The sequence below is a fragment of the Pseudophryne corroboree genome, chromosome 1, assembly GCF_028390025.1.
Source record: "Pseudophryne corroboree isolate aPseCor3 chromosome 1, aPseCor3.hap2, whole genome shotgun sequence".
NCBI lineage: Eukaryota > Metazoa > Chordata > Amphibia > Anura > Myobatrachidae > Pseudophryne > Pseudophryne corroboree.
Genome location: NC_086444.1, coordinates 474,260,134 through 474,273,120, shown reverse-complemented (window position 1 = coordinate 474,273,120; position 12,987 = coordinate 474,260,134). Strand labels below are relative to the sequence as shown.

At 45.2% G+C, this 12,987-nt stretch overlaps 1 protein-coding gene across 2 annotated transcripts in view; it reads left to right on the top strand.

Moving 5' to 3' along the window:
• The window catches only part of ERCC6L2 (ERCC excision repair 6 like 2), a 377,041-nt gene that overhangs the window by 166,273 nt on the left and 197,781 nt on the right, over positions 1-12,987 (top strand). For both annotated transcript variants that reach the window (XM_063913746.1, XM_063913745.1), the window contains one exon: positions 1,698-1,838. In XM_063913746.1, the coding sequence (XP_063769816.1) occupies positions 1,698-1,838 (141 nt within the window). The remainder of the gene's footprint in view (positions 1-1,697; positions 1,839-12,987) is intronic.

The window sequence follows — 12,987 nt, the reverse complement described above, 5'->3', positions numbered from 1 at the left end:
CAGCGCTCCTTGTAGTTCCATACTGGCCAAGGAGAATTTGGTACCCGGATCTTCAGGAGTTGTTAGTCGAAGATCCATGGCCTCTTCCTCTTCGCGAGGATCTGCTGCGGCAGGGGCCGTTTGTCTATCAAGACTTACAGCGGCTACGTTTGACGGCATGGTGGTTGAACGCCAGATTTTAGCCCGTAAGGGTATTCCCGATGAAGTCATCCCCACTCTTATCCTTGCTAGGAAGGGTGTGACGTCGAAACACTATCACCGTATTTGGAGGAAATATGTTTCCTGGTGCGAGTCCAAGAAAGCTCCAGTGGAGAAGTTTGACCTTGGACGTTTTCTCCATTTTCTACAAAATGGAGTGGATGCGGGCCTTAAATTAGGCTCCATAAAAGTGCAGATTTCTGCTTTGTCAATTTTCTTTCAGAAACAATTGGCCTCACTTCCTGAGGTGCAGACCTTTGTAAAAGGGGTCCTGCACATCCAACCTCCTTTTGTGCCACCTGTGGCACCTTGGGACCTTAATGTGGTTTTGACATTCCTAAAATCACATTGGTTTGAACCTTTAAGTAAAGTGGAGTTGAAATTCCTCACTTGGAAGGTTGTCATTTTGTTAGCATTGGCATCCGCAAGGCGGGTGTCTGAATTGGCGGCCTTGTCTCACAAGAGCCCTTATTTGATCTTCCATGAAGATAGGCCAGAATTGAGAACTCAGCAACAATTTCTGCCAAAGGTGGTTTCCGCTTTTCATATTAACCAACCTATTGTGGTGCCAGTGGCTACTGGCACTTTGGCTGAGGAAAAGTCTGTGGATGTCGTCAGAGCTTTGAAAATTTACGTTGCCAGAACGGCTCCAGTTAGAAAAACAGAGTCTCTGTTTGTGCTATATGCTCCCAATAAACTTGGGTATCCTGCTTCCAAGCAGACCATTGCCCGCTGGATATGTCACACGATTCAGCAGGCTTATTCCACGGCACGTTTGCCATTACCTAAATCGGTAAAAGCCCATTCCACTAGGAAGGTGGGCTCATCCTGCGCGGCTGCCCGGGGTGTCAGCATTACAACTTTGCCGAGCTGCTACTTGGTCGGGGTCAAACACTTTTGCTAAGTTTTACAAGTTTGATACCTTGGCCGATGAAGACCTAAAGTTTGGTCAATCGGTGCTGCAGAGTCATCCGCACTCTCCCGCCCGTTATAGAGCTTTGGTATAATCCCATGGTTCTTTTGGTGTCTCCAACATCCTCAAGGACGTAATAGAAAAGGATTTACCGGTAGGTATTAAAATCCTGTTTTTCCACTTGCAGCTGTGCAATCCAGAAAGCGCAGAGTTATAAATGACCAATACAGGTGCAGACTGCGCAGGTCTTGTTTTCTTCTCCCTTTATTTGTTTTCTAAAAGGCCCTTTTGTACTGTATCGTTGTCTGCACAAAAGATTCTTACAGGAAACGGAGACTCAAACACTGATACCTCTTTCCTAGGAGAAAGGAGCAAAATCTATAAATGCCATGCTAGTGCTTTGGTCATTTTTGGTATATTTGTATAATATTTCTATTTAGACTTTTGTAGACTCTGTAAGTTCGTACAAAACTGGTATGTTGTTTTAAAGACTGTCTAAACTTGCACTTTGAACTTTCAGAGTATTTTGCAATGTTTTTTTAAATGACCCTTCATTGTGTGATTTATTTATTCTTTTCATTTGCAGATTGTCTACTGCTCTTTATCAGAATTTCAGAAGGCCGTTTACCAAACAGTGCTGGAAACTCAAGATGTCAAATTGGTTCTTCATGGAGGTGAACGGTGCAGTTGTAAAAGTGGCCGGAAAAAGAGAAATTGTTGCTACAGTGTAAGAAGTCTCTTTGCTATTATTTTTAACAATGAAAATAAAGTGCATAAATTGTATACGTTGAATAACGGGATGTAGTTTGCATCCCGACGTACGGGATGCTGGCGGTCAGGAGAGACTGGCACTGATATGTAGACAACCTGTCTGAATGCCGACCCCTGAATCCTGAATGCAAGTATGCTGGGGAGGGTTAGGCTAGGCTGCAGGGGGAAGGTTAGTGTTACACTGCGGTGTGGGCGGGAGGGTTAGGCAGGAAGGGAGTGTTAGAGTTAGTTTAATTGCACACCCCTGTCGGAATTATGGCAGTCAGGATACCGGGGTCACTATTTTGACCGCCAGCATCCCGTACCCAACCCTGAATAACTATTGATGTTACATGTAAGTATGTGTTTTAATATAGGACTAAACCCACAGTCCATGTCACACTTTTATATTGCTTATTTTCTCTAACGTCCTAGAGGATGCTGGGACTCCGTAAGGACCATGGGGAATAGACGGGCTCCGCAGGAGACATGGGCACTTTAAGAAAGACTTTAGACTCTGGGTGTGCACTGGCTCCTCCCTCTATGCCCCTCCACCAGACCTCAGTTTTAGACTGTGCCCAGAGGAAGATGGGTGCACTGCAGGGAGCTCTCCTGAGTTTCCTGCTAAAAAAGCATTTTGTTAGGTTTTTTTCTTATTTTCAGGGAGCCTGCTGGCAACAGACTCCCTGCATCGAGGGACTGAGGAGAGAGGAGCAGACCTACTTAAATGATAGGCTCTGCTTCTCGGCTACTGGACACCATTAGCTCCAGAGGGAGTGGAACACAGGTTCGTCCTGGGCGTTCATCCCAGAGCCGCGCCGTCGTTCTCCTCACAGAGCCGGAAGAAATGAAGAAAGAAGACTACTGAGGCGGCAGAAGCCCTCGGGTGCTTCACTGAGGTAACGCACAGCACTGCAGCTGTGCGTCATTGCTCCCATACACCTCACACACTCCGGTCACTGTAAGGGTGCAGGGCGCAGGGGGGGCGCCCTGGGCAGCAATAGAATACCTCTCCTATGGCAAATGACTATATACATGTACAGGTGGGCACTGTACATGTATATAAAAGAGCCCCCGCCATATCTTATTAAGTTTGAGCGGGACAGAAGCCCGCCGCCAGGGGGGCGGGGCTTCTCCCTCAGCACTCACCAGCGCCATTTTCTCTACACAGCACCTTTGAGGAAGCTCCCCGGACTCTCCCCTGCTTGACACACGGTGTAAGAGGGTTTTAAAGTAGAGGGGGGGGCACATAATTGGCGATTATACATTACAGCAGCGCTACTGGGTAAACATTCTGTGTTTTTCTCCGAGGTCATATAGCGCTGGGGTGTGTGCTGGCATACTCTCTCTTTGTCTCTCCAAAGGGCCTAACGGGGAACCTGTCTTCAGAAAAGAGTATCCCTGTGTGTGTGGAGTGTGTCGGTACGCGTGTGTCGACATGTTTGACGATGAAGGCTCGCCTAAGGAGGAGGGGGAGTGCATGATTGTCAGGTCGCCGTCGGCAACGCCGACACCGGACTGGATGGATATGTGGAATGTCTTGAATGCTAATGTAATTTATTGCATAAGAGATTAGACAACACTGAGGCTAGGGATCAGTCAGGTAGTCAGACCATGCCTGTCCCAGTGGCACCGGGACCTTCTGGGTCTCAGAAACGCACATTATCCCAGATCACTGACACAGATACCGACACGGATTCAGATTCCAGTGTCGACTATGAGGATGCAAAATTACAGCCAAAAGTGTCTAAAGGTATTCGTTACATGATCATTGCTATTAAAGAGGTGTTGCATATTACTGTCCCTGACACGAGGGTACACATGTATAAAGAGAAAAAGCCTGAGATCACCGTTCCGTCCTCATTTGAGCTAAGCGAATTGTGCGAAAAGGCTTGGGAATCTCCAGACAGGAGACTACAAGTTCCCAAAAGGATTCTTATGGCGTATCCCTTTGATAAAGCTAAATATTTATCTTATAACATTCACTATATATTGGTAAGAGACTCAGTACTCAATGGGCGTACAGGGTACCGTAAGGGTACGCACTTAGCGTAGCAGATGCTAGGCCGTGGTCGAGACGCACGAGCGGCACGTTCGCTCACGGCTTACGCTGGGTATCGAGCACGCTATAGGCGGTCCGAATACCGTAATGCTACGCTACTAGCGTAGCGTACGCCGTGCCCACAAGAGGAACACGAGCGGCGCAGACGCTCACAGGATGACACACAGTAAACCTTGTATGCTACACAATGAAAGGCTGAGCCTATACTGAAAACCTTTTTGTAATGTGAACACAATGTAATGCTAATTAACCTCTATTATGTAAAAGCCGCTTGAGCGATTGAGACACTCCGAATACTCTCAGCAATGTAATAAACACACAATACCTTGCTAAGGTTCCAAAACCTTTACTAACGAGATTTAGTCATGTAAAAAGGGAAAATACAGTTAACAACTTATACACTACAGGCTAACATCAATATCTAAACATAATAACTTCACATATACAATATACAACAGCATAACAATAACAGAGAGAGAGAGAGAGAGAGAGTATGGCAAATACAAACAGAGAATAAGTTGGTTACAGAGAAAGACTTACACACTGGGGAATGATCGCTGCGCAGTCCTGGTCACCAGCTCTCAAGTTAGTCAGTGATGAAAACCTTTTGTGGAGAGTAGACTGAGCTGGCCCAAGCTGGCTGCCTTATATACACTGCATACAGTACACTACAAAGGGGCCTACAATCTCATTGTTCATTGGACACAGGAATCTGTCTTCACATTATAACAAAAGGTCATAGGTTGATTCAAACAGGTGGGCTGTGACTATTTCATACTGCTCAGGTGGGAGGGAATCTCAGGATTCCCGCCGCATGGATAATGAACTGCAAATATAGCAAATGTCCATAAACTTCTTATAGACATAACTATTCGCAGGAGCGATTGATTTCTCTCAAACCAATACCGGAATGTTACCAATAATATACTCTACCGTTGCATACCGAACACCACTGCTCAAAACCTGTCTGACCCTTCGTATCATGTAATGAGGGATTTCTCTGTCCATAAACCAGTTACACTAAACAAACTTACTGATATTATTAAGGAGACCATAACCTACAAAATACACTATTTGGATTAACTATGTGACAATTGAGTCGCCCGCCATACGCACACAAACTCTACCGTAAATGCACATACCACGCGCTTGAGCGCATGTCCGTGGAGGCGCCGTCACGCAACTGCGAATATGCGCACGCACGGGAGAGAATGTGCAAGTGCAGCGGGCAAGCGCATGGGGTTAGTACAAGGCATGAGAATAACGATATTTTTCGACTTTGACAGTTCACCCTTTGGCAGTCACCAATAACTGCCACTTCCTAAACAAAACAGAAAAATATATGTCTTCATGTAAACACCTTTTTATGATTGGGTCAGGGAGGAGAGGAGAAGGTGGGAAAAGCATGACCTAGTGAGATAGTAAAAGCATGTGTGTATGAAATCCATGTTTGGGGGGTCATGTATCATACGTTTTAAATCAAGCTTCGAGGTATTGCGAAGTGTACATTTGAATCCTTCTTATCCCGTATTACGGGTCTGTGGATGGGCTGTCAAACTCTACCGAGCTCTTTTCGGCTTTTGGTTGCAACAAATGGGGGAGCACATTTAGTTGATGATACATGAAGGGGGGAACATGTGAATGCTGATATATGTGTCTATATTCCCTGTCGACTATGTGTGTCATTACCTGGAGGTTGTAGAGATGAAGATAAGAAACAATCGTTATAAATGCAGTCGTAAACTATGTGAGTTTATATAAACAGTCGCCGATTGAGGTCTTGTCTGATGTCTTGTCTTGATGTACATGTTGTCTGATGTCTCTCGGTGCTTTTGCTATAAATAGCGAGCAAAAGCTTTTCCATTGTCCATAAAATTACAGTCTCTAAAGTATTGGGCTATCGTAAAAGTTAAAGTCACTAGGGATATTGGGGCTTGTGGCATAGTTCATCAATGGTCTGTATAAAAGAGGTTGTCAAATTCTTCTTCCAAGCGGATGGCTTTGTACCTTGGAGGAAAACAAAGGAGAAATGGGTGAAAGAAACGGACCGTGGAATCACATTTTCATCACAACATTGTCTCTATCGTTGGGTCATAAACCAAATTAGTTGTTGTTATTACAGTGTCCTCGCTCCTCAGACTCATCACTCTGGTACTACCTTTACACTTCGTTAAAGTCCGAACGCATCTAAATATCAGGCCAACCAATATGACGACTCATAGAATACACAAGAGAAATTTCCCTACATCCATTATAATACCTTGGGCCCATTCTCCTAAACCAGAGAACCAATTTCGTGGGTTCAATTATGACACCCAACTGGTCAGCTCATTACCCACAGCAGCGAGTGTGAGATTGTGTTTCCTTCGAAACTCCCACTTCAATTCCAAAATGTCATCCATCTTTTGGTCTATGACCTCGGCCGGGTCCTCAGTGCTGTTTGTAATATACGTGCAGCACTTTACTCCATACTGAGTTGCTAGGGTAACACAATACCCGCCTGTCACTGCTGTGAGATAATTGAGAATCATCCTATGCTGAACCAGCTCTGTTTTGTAGGCTTGTAACTCTTTCCCAGTGTACCTGAACGTGTCGTCATACATTTCGGTGATATTGTCTAACAAGTTCGCTAGCGCAGATATATATTTATAATTTATCACTCCTCTGGCGGTACGAGTGATATCTAACGCGAGTAAGAATTGAATCCCGGTGGATTCATGGATCAGATCAGAGGCCGGATGCTCTGTCCTCTCTATCAGGTGCCGTTTAACGACGTGCTCGTAATGAGTGTGAGTATAAGGAGCTTGGGCACCGCGGTGAATGTCTTTCATTTTGTTATGGGATACAGTCATTACTTCAGGCAGTACTTTTCCAATGTAACACAATCCCTCTGAGTTTGGGGCAAGCCACTTATACGCCTTTCTCCCGCATATGAAATATGCATCATCGGGGAGAACATATGGGACAGAGTATGACATTACCATGTTACAAATTTTCCATGTGAAATCTCCTAACCCTAACTCTCCCATCTGTCTGGTACACGTATCAGGTAGTACGATATGTGCACAGTATCCTGGTGATACTTCTCCAACTCGCATGGTCCTACTTCCTAGAGTATACCTATACCGGAAATATTTTCCACTGTTGGCTATCTGGCGTATAAGCTCTGTGTTTATGGGCATTTTATCGGCTCTATATGAAAATGTCATGGTTTGATTACTCCATGACACTTCCCAATTTCCCGGCTTTCGGGGATTGGAAATGTTAAAGCATACTAAGGACTTATCCACGTGATACTGGTGGAGCTTCAAACTAGGAGGACTAGAGATATTAAACCTCTTGTCCAACGGCCTCCCACCACTTAACTCAAGTACCTCTCCTACAGTTAAAGGGAATGGTACTAGTCCTGATTTGCTATGACCTTGAGGTACTTGAGAGCATACCCAACAGTCTGTCTGGTTTAACACTTTACCCACTAAGGAGTGATAGTCACTCAATGGATGTCGGTCCATGTGGACATTAAAACTGGACTGACATTTCTTGATGCACCCATCCTCAACTATATTGTCACAATGCCTACAGATGCAGTTCTCTTCAGCTAACAATCCTTCACAATTCCTTCTATTGTCAATGCTACCAGATCGTTTTCTGATACTCGCCTTTATTCGTTGATTATGTTGCTCTTGGAAAACTACGCCTCCATCCTGGTCATCAGAACCCATTCCAGATCCTTTCTCGACTTCCATGGTACTCTCACCGAAACAGACTGCTCTGGTCAACATCATGGCCAACAGGAAAATCCGGATCACAGTCTCTTGGGGCAAGTCCATCTTATAGGAGGAAAAGGAGACAAATAAGAAGGGGGAAGGAGAATAGGAGGGAGATGGGAACTGGCGAAAATAACAAAAGGGAAAAAGAAATCTGGCTCGACAAGCTTCCGGTCTTATTATTCTCAGCGCTCAGGTGTCGTCTCAATCTTCCCGGAACAGACACTCTAGTGATACAACCTCTACCGTCTGTTCTTTATCACGGGACCTCTCTGGGTCAGCAACCTTTTTACAATGAGACGAATGGACCCAAGTCTCTCTCTCGGCAACCTTCAATGCGGTAGTGCTGGTCAATAAGACTTGATATGGTCCTTCCCATCTGTCAATAAGGCAACCTGAGCGTAGAAAATTCTGTATCATTACATAATCCCCAGGTTCAATGTCATGACAATTACTGTCTGGTAAATCAGGAATCACCAACTTTAGATTATCATTCTGATTCCTCAGTTGTTTACTCATCTTAACTAAATACTTTACAGTGACTTCATTGTTACATTTCAAATCATCCTGGGGGTTAATCATAACATGGGGTTGTCGACCAAACAGAATTTCAAAAGGAGACAGATTAAGAGGGGACCTGGGAGTGGTTCTGATGCTGTATAATACGATTGGCAAAGCTTCGGGCCACAACAATCCTGTTTCAGCCATTACCTTGCTTAATTTGTTTTTAATAGTGCTGTTTACTCTTTCCACTTTCGCACTCGCCTGGGGGCGGTACGGAGTGTGCAGCTTACTATTAATTCCCATCAACTTACACATTGCTTGAAAAACTTCACCTGTAAAATGGGTACCCCTATCACTCTCAATGATTCTAGGGATACCGTACCTACACACAAATTCCTGCACAATTTTCTTTGCAGTAAACACAGCAGTATTTGTGGCCGCTGGAAATGCTTCAACCCAATTTGAGAACACGTCAATACAAACCAATACATATTTTAAATTTCTACAAGGTGGCAATTGTATGAAATCAATTTGTATTACCTGGAAAGGACCATCTGTAGGAGGGATATGGGATGGCTCTGTTGGTATTGCCTTTCCGATATTCTTCCTCAAGCAGGTGAGACATGTCATCGCTCTTTTACCCGCATGGGAAGAAAATCCTGGGGCGCACCAATAAGCTCTTACCAACTTACACATTCCGTCTTTGCCTAGATGAGTCAGTCCATGTGCCGCTTCCGCTAGACTTGGAAGGTATGCTCTGGGTGCCACTGGCTTACCCTGTCCATCTGTCCAAAGTCCTGAGGACTCCTGGCCATATCCTTTTGACCTCCAAACTGCCTTTTCTTGTGGTGAACACAAATCTTGCATTTCATATAATTTCTGTGTGTTTACAGTATTAAATACCATCACTTGTGTGCTGTCTGTCTGTATGGGGTTACTGGCTGCTGATTTAGCAGCTTCGGCTGTTACCAAGTGATACCGGGTCTTGGCTATACGTGTGAGCTTTACACTTGATAACAGCCACTCTGTCGGGTTCCTGTATCGCTGTTAGAAATCTTTTGATGTGGGCTGCATGTGCTACGGGTGTGCCAACTGCCGTCATGAAATTTCTGAGGCGCCATAAGGCCCCGAAATCATGGACTACGCCGAAGGCGTACCTAGAATCTGTGTAGATATTGGCTGACTTGCCTTTAGCCAGTTCGCATGCTCTGGTTAGGGCAACCAGTTCAGCAACTTGTGCTGAGTGTGGTGGGCCTAGGGGTTCCGCTTCTATGGTACCGTGGTCATCTACGATTGCGTATCCAGTACACAAGTCTCCCGAGTCCGTCTGTCTGTGACAACTGCCGTCAGTGTAGAAAGTAAAATCTACATCTTCCAGTGGGTTGTCACTGATGTCAGGCCTTGCCGTGAAATTTTGGGCCAAATATTCCATACAATCATGTGTGTCATTTTCCTTACTAAATCCTCCTTCACCATCACTCTCATCCTCCACCCTATGTGCCTGTCCAGGCACACCTGGGAGATATGTTGCAGGATTTAGTGCGCTGCATCTCCTTATGGTGATGTTTACGGGGGCCATCAATGCCAATTCCCATCTTGTAAACCGTGCTGATGAGACGTGTCTGGTTTGGGCCGAATTCAGTAAAGCTGACACTGCATGTGGTGTATGAATTGTGAGTTTGTGTCCTAGCACTACATCTTCGCTTTTACTTACTAGCAATGCTATTGCTGCAACACTTCGCAAGCATGTGGGGAGGGATCGCGCTACCGTGTCTAGCTGAGCGCTATAGTAGGCTACCGGCCTGCTGGCATCACCATGCTTCTGGGTTAAGACACCTGCCGCGCACCCAGCACTTCTTGTTCCGTACAGCTCAAAGGGTTTTCCATAATCTGGCATGCCTAATGCTGGTGCCTGCGTTAGGCACTGTTTAAGTCTCTCAAATGCCATCTCAGACTCGTCTGTGTGCGAACTCCGATCAGGTTTGTTTGAGGAGACCATCTCCTGTAAAGGCAAGGCCAGTATGGAAAAACCTGGGATCCAGTTACGGCAATACCCACACATTCCTAAAAACGTTCTAATCTGTTGCTGGGTTTGTGGCAGGGTCATGTCACGAATTGCTTGAATTCTATCAGCGGTGAGGTGTCTCAGTCCTTGTGTCAGACAGTGTCCCAAGTATTTTACCTTGGTCTGGCATAATTGTAACTTGTCTTTGGAAACCTTGTGTCCGGTGTCTGAAAGATGAAACAGGAGTTGTTTCGTATCTCTCAGAGATGATTCCAGTGAATCTGAACACAGTAGTAGGTCATCCACGTACTGTATTAATATTGATCCACTCTCAGGTTGAAAAGACTGTAAACAATCATGCAAGGCCTGTGAGAAAATACTTGGACTGTCAATGAAACCTTGTGGTAATCGAGTCCAGGTGTACTGAACTCCTCTGTATGTAAATGCGAATAAGTATTGACTGTCAGGGTGCAGAGGTACCGAGAAGAAGGCGGAGCAGAGGTCAATCACAGTGAAAAATTTGGCAGTGGGAGGGATTTGCATAAGGATGACAGCTGGATTTGGCACTACGGGGAATTGACTCTCAACTATTTTGTTGATCCCTCTTAGATCCTGCACTAATCTGTAACCCCTCCTCCCACTCTTTTTAACAGGGAAGATGGGACTGTTGGCAGTGCTGGACGTCCTTACCAGAATGCCCTGTTGTAGCAAGCGCTCTATTACAGGGTAAACTCCTAACTCCACCTCTGGCTTCAGAGGGTATTGTGGGATTTTTGGAGCTATCCTACCATCTTTTACTTGTACAACTACTGGGGCTACGTTTGCCATTAATCCAGTGTCTTGTCCATCCTTGGTCCAAAGTGATTCCGGTATCTGGGAAATCATTTCCTCTACCTTGGACGGACACCTATTTACAATAACAGTGTGTGACATTAATCTTGTTGGGGAGTCTAGCATATCCTGCACTTCCTGAGCGTGGTTTTCGGGTATGTCCAAGAACACACCTTCAGGAGTACAATATATGACACATCCCATTTTGCACAGTAAATCTCTCCCTAGGAGATTAGTCGGAGCCGATGCAGCCAGCAGAAAAGAATGCTTGGTATGCAAAGGCCCTATCGTAATCTCTGCAGGTTTGCTTAAAGGGTAGTGTTGTACTACTCCTGTTACTCCCATGGCTGGAATTGTTTTACCAGTGGTTCTCATGCCCACGGTCGAATTTATCACCGACTTGGCCGCCCCCGTATCTACAAGGAAATTTAGAGATTTACCAGCTACATCAATTGTGATCTCGGGTTCACTTCCAAGGCTCGCAATTAATTTCACTGGCTGCAGATTACAGGTGTGGCCCCACCCCTATTGTATGTGGTGACCTCCCTGTATTGCGCTGGCGGCTATTACCTGTGAAGGGGGTAAATGGGAACTATCAGAGACTTACCAGTCTCTTTTTGGGGGATACCTTTTTGTTTCCCCTGCGTGTGGCTCATAACTCCGTCTCTGCGGTCCTCGATCCCAATTTCGTGTGTCATGTCGTTGTCTAGGGGGTTGATATGAGTTTTGTGTACTTTTAAGTCTACAGTCTCGTGCAAAATGTCCCTCTTTATGACAGTAATAACAAGTTACCACATTTGACTTACCCACAGGGGTCTGAAACTTATGCTGAGTTGGCCTTGTGGTAAGGGCCTGTATACTTACAGCCATCAGCTTATCACTCTGCGACTCCCTGTGTCTGGTGATATTCCGATCATGGTCAATAGCGGCCTCTCTCAAAGTAGCCACCGACAAACCTCGCCAACATGGTTGGGTGGTCTGTACCCTCGTCCTCAATACTTCCTTTAAACCATCCATTAACACAGATACTGCTACTTCTCTATGATTCACATTTGTCTTAATGTCTTCTATCCCTGTATACTTAGCCATTTCCTGTAGTGCCCGATGAAAATAATCAGCAGCTGTTTCTCCCTCCTTTTGCTTGATGGAGAAAATTTTGTTCCATTTAGCAACAGCTGGGAAATATACTCCCAGCTGCAAGTTAATTCTTTTCACATTATCTTGATTGTACTCCTCAGTAAGGGGTACCTCTTCGTCTAGTCTACAGTCAGTTATAAAACTCGCTGAGTCGACATTGGAGGGTAAACATGCCCTCAGCAATGTCCGCCAATCTTTGTTATTGGGCTCTACAGTATGTCCTAGCTCTCTAATGTACTTCTGGCTTGCAACTAGATCTTTCTTAGGATCAGGGAATTCAGACACCATTGATCTTAATTCCATTCGGGAAAAGGGGCAGTGCATGGCGATGTTTCTGACAGGAGTGACTCCTGAAGTGTCAGTTTTCCCATTTGGTACTGCAATTACCCTAACGGGATTAAGTTCAGTAACATCATTCTGAGTAGATTCTACAACATGTGGTGTAATGGTTTCAGCATAGTGTACAGTGCCGTACTTACCAGTTGATACGACCTCACCTGTCCCTCCACTAGGGGCCTTTTATACTGCTCTTACTAGTTGGGACGTGCCCACTGTTGTTTCTGCTATGGTGGCTGCTAGAGAGAGTGCCGATATTGTTGTGGGTTCATCCTCTTGGTCACAATCCTGGGGAAAGTTTAAAACAGGGTACAGCTTGCACGAGTTAGTATTAGCATCAACAATCTTAGTTACATTATTCTTAACATCTATACAGTTACTAAGTGCATGTTTATCATACACCAGTGTGCCATTCTCTGTAACCACTTTCTCTCCCGTTATGTATGGTGGTGGTGGAGAGGTGGCTATCAGTTTTCTGATAGGG